Here is a 6,864-nt window from a genome sequence, read left to right on the forward strand (position 1 = left end):
CCATCAGCCTTTGAGCTCTGAACAGAAGTGGATCAGAGCAGGAAACTGACTGTAGATGTGGATGCGTCATCAGATCCAGTTCACCTGTGACTCTGCACTTTTCCTTCTGCTGCTCTGCAGTGGGAGGAGGATTTCAGAGTCTGGGATCTGCAGAGAAAACCTGAAATCTGACCGAAACTGAGGTTTGTTTGGAATGAGGCTAAACCGTCCAGACCCCCAGCATGTGTGTGTGTGTGTGGGGGGGGTGTCACTGTCATTCCCCCTACCTGCATGAGATTATACATATTCACTTTAAACTGTTCTCCATGTGTTGGTGCGTTGTAGTTGTTCTAGGTCATTGTGTGTCCATGTTCTTCTTGTTCTTTTTGGTTCTTTGGTGTCATTTGGATCTAGTTGATAGTCTGTGTTCACTTTGTGTCTGGTTGTAGACAGAGCCCCTCATTTCACTGACAAAAACATCCATCAGCTGATTCAAATACACACACTGGATCTGTCTATGCCCTGGAGAAATCTGACTATAGATTTACACTAAGGATGTAACAATATGAAAATTTCATATCACGGTTATTGTGACCAAAATTATCACGGTTATTATTATTATCACGGTATTATTGAAATTGTGCTCAAAGTGTTCAAAAATACTTAAACACACTGAAATAATTTAACCAAGTTGTATTTTAAAAAACAAAACAAAAATAAAATAATTGGTACAATGCACTATGTGCCTATTCTGTCTGTTTTTCAGTCCTTTTGATTTGGCCTTTATATACTATAGAAACAAATGTTTACTATACCCATGTTTGGGATCTGTTTTTTCAGCACAACTTCATCTATATCATCTGTCTGTTATTTTTTCACTTTAACCTACTATAAAAACACAAAAGGACAGAAAACACAAAAAATATATAAAATCCAATTTGAAAAATGTATATAATTTATTGCATAAATAACACACAGATGCTTAACGAACCTTTTCAAAGACTTCAAAAGTGAATATTGGTTCCAGATATTAGGTATAGACAATTAAAATTGTAATAAATTAGAACTATACTCAAATATTTGACATAAAAGCAGATCTTTACATAGGCATTTTTTCCCCTAAAAGTGCAGTAATCAAATACGGTTATCATGAAAATTAGAATTTGAACGCTAATACTAACTGTCTGTGATTTTACCACCGTTTATCGTTATACCGGTAATCGTTACATCCCTAATTTACACATATATACAAATACACACACTGGATCTGTCTATGCCCTGGAGAGATCTGATTATAGATTTACACACACACACACACACACACACATACATATATATGTATGTATATATATATATATATATATATATATATATATATATATATATATATATATATATATATATATATATATATATATATATGCAGAGGATGTGGGAGAACTGGTTGTTCTGAAGCTCCACATCTTCACTAAGACACAGTGTTTGAATACAGACATTCTGAAGCTGCTTTCAGACACACTGATGAGGTTCAGAGCTGAACCCAGACCCAGAACCATAGCTCATCTGAAGGGTGGTTTCACTATCATCCCCAAATATGGGCGTTGGGTACCAAGTCCACAGACAGACAGACTGAACACAAGGACAGATGAGAGGATGGAACCAGCAGATACCAGGTTGACCATCAGAGATCTGAGTCCAAAACAGAACAGTCCAAGGAACAGAGAAGAACCTGAACAGAACCATCAGACCTCCAGACCTCTAGAAGAGGACCGAGTCTGAAGGAGACACCGAGTCTGAAGGAGACACCGAGCAGGTGGACCAGAACCCAGTTCAGACAGACAGACAGATCAGGTCTATCTAGGTCTGTCCAGGTATCACATGGGGGTGCGTTCTGTACTGTACATTAGTGATGTGTGGATCAGCGGGTTACTGATGGGTCGGATCGGGTCAAATACCTCCACTAAAGCCCCACAGGTTGAAAAAAAAAACGACTCGTGCATCAGTACCGAACCATAAAGTGAAAGTGAAGATGTTTTACTAATTTTCCTTTTCCCTTCCTTCGGAAACTTTAATTTGAGGGAGCAGGATGTTTGTTTACCCCCCCCCCCCCCCCAGAACTTGGCCCAGATCAGCCCAATCTCATGACTAATTCTGATCTGATCCAATCCAATCTTCTAAAAAAATGCTAGGTGGATAGCAGATACCGATCTGTAGATCAGTATCAGCTACCCATCAATAACCCATCCCTAGTTTGTTTACGCTCAGGTTTGTTATATTCAGGTTTGTTTACGTTCAGGTTTGTTTATATTCAGGTTTGTTTACGTTCAGGTTTGTTTATATTCAGGTTTGTTTACGCTCAGGTTTGTTTACGTTCAGGTTTGTTTATATTCAGGTTTGTTTACGTTCAGGTTTGTTTATATTCAGGTTTGTTTACGCTCAGGTTTGTTTATATTCAGGTTTGTTTACGCTCAGGTTTGTTTATATTCAGGTTTGTTTACGCTCAGGTTTGTTTATATTCAGGTTTGTTTACGCTCAGGTTTGTTTATATTCAGGTTGTTTACGCTCAGGTTTGTTTATATTCAGGTTTGTTTACGTTCAGGTTTGTTTATATTCAGGTTTGTTTACGTTCAGGTTTGTTTATATTCAGGTTTGTTTACGTTCAGGTTTGTTTATATTCAGGTTTGTTTACGCTCAGGTTTGTTTATATTCAGGTTTGTTTACGTTCAGGTTTGTTTACGTTCAGGTTTGTTTATATTCAGGTTTGTTTACGTTCAGGTTTGTTTATATTCAGGTTTGTTTACGCTCAGGTTTGTTTATATTCAGGTTTGTTTACGCTCAGGTTTGTTGTGACACAGTGTGTTTAAGGTGGTGTAAGTGTGTTGTATTTAAGGTGGACTGACGTACCATAGTCTTTGGGCAGCGGTGCCTGGGCAGACTGGTGCACCATGGGTCGGCGCCGCTGCTCCTGGACTGGACTCTGGTACTCGTACAGTGGTTCTGGCTCCGCCTCTCTGATGGACAGCTCCTCCCCCTCCCCCTCCCCCTCCTCCTCTCTCTCCTCCCTCTCCTCCCTGTCCTCCTGCTCGTCCTCATCCTCGTTCTCCACCTCCGTTCTGTCCTCCGTCTCTCTCTTCCTCGTCCAACTCGTACTCCTCCTCGTCTTCGTCCTCCTCTTCCTCCTCCTCCTCTTCCTCGGTCAGCGCCTCCTCCTCGTCTCTCTGGACCCGCCCCTCCTCCTGCTCCTCCCGGTCATGTCTCTCCTTCTCCTGCACCTCCAGGTTCTCCTCTTTAGTCATGATGAAGGCTGATGACGCTGGGCCTGGACACAAACACCACATTAAACCACATTCACTGGGTTCAAAGGTCAACCGGAACCATCGCAGAGCTGTGAGGTCAGAGCGGAATGATGTCACTGACTCCTGATGAACTGGACTGACAGCAGAACGGGTCAGAACAGGACAGAACAGGACAGAACGGGTCAGAACAGGACAGAACAGGACAGAACAGGACAGAACAGGTCAGAACAGGACAGAACAGGACAGAACAGGACAGAACAGGACAGAACAGGACAGAACGGGTCAGAACAGGACAGAACAGGACAGAACAGGACAGAACGGGTCAGAACAGGACAGAACGGGTCAGAACAGGACAGAACAGGACAGAACAGGACAGAACAGGACAGAACGGGTCAGAACAGGACAGAACAGGACAGAACAGGACAGAACGGGTCAGAACAGGACAGAACGGGTCAGAACAGGACAGAACAGGACAGAACAGGTCAGAACAGGTCAGAACAGGACAGAACAGGTCAGAACAGGACAGAACAGGTCAGAACAGGACAGAACAGGACAGAACGGGTCAGAACAGGACAGAACAGGACAGAACGGGTCAGAACAGGACAGAACGGGTCAGAACAGGACAGAACAGGACAGAACAGGACAGAACAGGACAGAACGGGTCAGAACGGGTCAGAACGGGTCAGAAGCACAAAAGAATAACCTTTTAGGTCCAACATGTCAAAGGACTGTTCAGTTCCACATTTAATCCAAATCAATGCATGAAAACCATAAAAATAGAACAGAACATATCAGAATAGAATAGAACATATCAGAATAGAATAGAATAGAATAGAATAGAATAGAATAGAATAGAATAGAATAGAATAGAATAGAATAGAATAGATTGCCTTGTCATTGTGTGTTCTCTGACATTAGGAATGTTGGTTCAGTAAATACAACATGAATAAGCAGAACGTCTGTTCACTTTGATTCTCCTTCAGTCTAATCTAGTGTCAGACTGTTTTAAAGTTCCTGTTCTATAATTTAAATTAGATTGTCTTTGTGTCAGACTTATTCCATCTACATTTATATGTGAAAGTACTCAGATATTAGAACTGCACAAGGACATGTGACCTGGAAACTGGAGGTCAAAGGTCAAACTATGTTCAATGTTCTACTGTTGCAGATGTAAACACAGGAGAAATGAGGAGCAGATATGTGAATGAATGAATGAAAACACAGAATGACATTATGACTATGAACAGACAGACAGACGGATAGATGGATGGAGAGACAGACAGACAGACAGACAGACAGACAGACGGACAGACAGACAGACAGACGGACAGACAGATAAACAGATGACAAAACCATTACAGCACCCCTTTGGCCAGACGTTGGCTGAGGTTTAAAAACACCAATACATCAGACAAATGATAGAGAATATAAATTAGGAAAAATTTAAAGTAAGATGAAAAAATTTGACATAATTTTTACAAAAGGTAAAATAAGAATAGAACTAAAAGTGGAATAAAATGAAAATAGCCATAAAATATGAATAGACAAAATATTAGCATTATTAACAGTATTAGATCTATGAAAGTCTATACAAACAGTGCATTTGTGTTTAAATACATATGAATAAATATTGGCTTGTTATTGCCAGAATGTAGAATTAGACGGAATACAGGATTATTGGATGAGTTATTGTACATAATTCACATTTTTCACATTAATATTCATAGTCCAGACATCTGGTCTAGACCTACCTTCTAAATCCAACAGAAAGGATTCAAAACATCGTAAAAACCTTAACTTACAGTGTTTAAAGTTAATGTTTTGATGTGTAATGTTAAAATCATACAAAGGTAAATTCAAAATATAATTAAAAAAAAACCAAAAAACAAGCAGAGCCATTTTCAGCTGAATGTTCTGTATTCTGTTGGATGTATTTGACTGTTTTCTCACATATAGAATCAAATTACTGCAAACTAACAACACATTTCTTTTATTTTTAGTTACTATTCTGTCTCCAAACACCTGATTAATCCACTAAATGTACAGAATCTGTCAAGAAACCAACATCTGTCTGCACAGAAGCAGCTGTTAGTGTCTGTTAGCATCTGCTATCCCCCAACAGAACAGCTGTGAATCAGCTGATCCGAACTCTAAGAGGCAGGGTTGGTTGGTTGGTTGGTTGGTTTGGTCCGTTCACACTGTGCATCAGTAGAACAGAAGTTCTGTTCAGCTCCATAAGAGGAGGGACACACTGACTGGAGCTGAACAGGCTAATGCTAATGCTAATGCTAAAAGGGGCCCAAAAGGGTCATGCTAATGGTGTAGAATATAAAACAATATGATGTGTGATTTAAGGTTCCAAATTAAAAGCAGGTTAAGGGTTAAAGGTGGACGTTTGTGTCTTTAAGGGTTAAAGGTGGACGTTTGGGTCTTTAAGGGTTAAGGTGAATGTTGGTCTTAGGTAAAGTGATGTTGGGGTCTTTAAGGGTATAAAGGTGGAACGTTTGGGTCTTTAAGGGTTAAAGGTGGCCGTTTGGGTCTTTAAGGGTAAAGGTGAATGTTTGGGGTCTTTAAGGGTTAAGGTGAATGTTTGGGTCTTAAGGGTTAAAGGTGAATGTTTGGGTCTTTAAAGGGTTAAAGGTGGACGGTTGGGTCTTTAAGGGTTAAAGGTGAATGTTTGGGTCTTTAAGGGTTAAAGGAGGACGTTTGGATCTTTTGAGGTCATTTCCTGTGTAAATACGTTGGTTTATGTAATTTGCATGAACACATCATTAACCATCGAAGCACAGCTGAGACACGACGAAGCTTATGCAACACAATGTGAGTCAGAGACACAAACTGATACGAAAGCATGAAACAACACAGAGCTGAATACAGACGACAGAAACACAACAAATGAATAAAAATATACAAAATAATAAAGAAGGTGCAAAAAAATGTACAAAAATTAAATAAAAAAGAGTGAGCAATAAGCAATAAATGAACAAAAAACTGCCAAATTAACCCATAAAATGAACAAAAAAAACTAATAAAAACCAACAAAATTATAAGTACAGGAACAAAATAAACCCCAAACTGAACAAAATGTATTAAAAACAAACGACAAATGACAGTGGACGGAAACACTTGGTTTTATATACATTAAATAATAAATAAAATTAACAAAAATTATTTAGAAATTACAAAATATATAATTACAAAAAATGGACTGAAATGAAGGTTAAAAAAAGAAAGAAAAGAAAAAACAAACTGAACAAAAACAGCCAACGTGATCAATAAAATGAACAAATGAATAATAAAATAATCACTCACGTAGTTGATAAATGACAGTGAATGTAGATCCTTTATTTATGGAAAAGGATAGATTTTTGCTGAAAATGTCCCGTTTTCTTCAGTTCCCTCTGTTTTTAATAAATAACCTTTAAATTTCCTCTGAAATGAACATCTACATGATCAGTGAATTAAATATAGAAAATACAGGATTTACACTGAAACATGTCAAACACAGAGAAGAACATTCGACTAACTGTAGATAAATGACCTGGTAATGGTTTCATACGTCAGCCAGCTGTGACCACAGCTGTGGGAG

General features: G+C 38.9%; 1 protein-coding gene across 1 annotated transcript in view; it reads right to left on the reverse strand.

Moving 5' to 3' along the window:
- clip3 (CAP-GLY domain containing linker protein 3) overlaps positions 1–3,326 on the reverse strand; it is a 24,480-nt gene extending 21,154 nt beyond the window's left edge. The window contains 2 exon segments of the mRNA XM_030151504.1: positions 2,884–3,109; positions 3,111–3,326. Coding sequence (XP_030007364.1) covers positions 2,884–3,109; positions 3,111–3,317 — 433 coding nt within the window. The 5' untranslated portion in view covers positions 3,318–3,326.
- Between the last annotated feature and the right edge of the window lie 3,538 nt (positions 3,327–6,864).

The sequence above is a fragment of the Sphaeramia orbicularis genome, chromosome 13, assembly GCF_902148855.1.
Source record: "Sphaeramia orbicularis chromosome 13, fSphaOr1.1, whole genome shotgun sequence".
Taxonomy (NCBI): Eukaryota; Metazoa; Chordata; class Actinopteri; order Kurtiformes; family Apogonidae; genus Sphaeramia; species Sphaeramia orbicularis.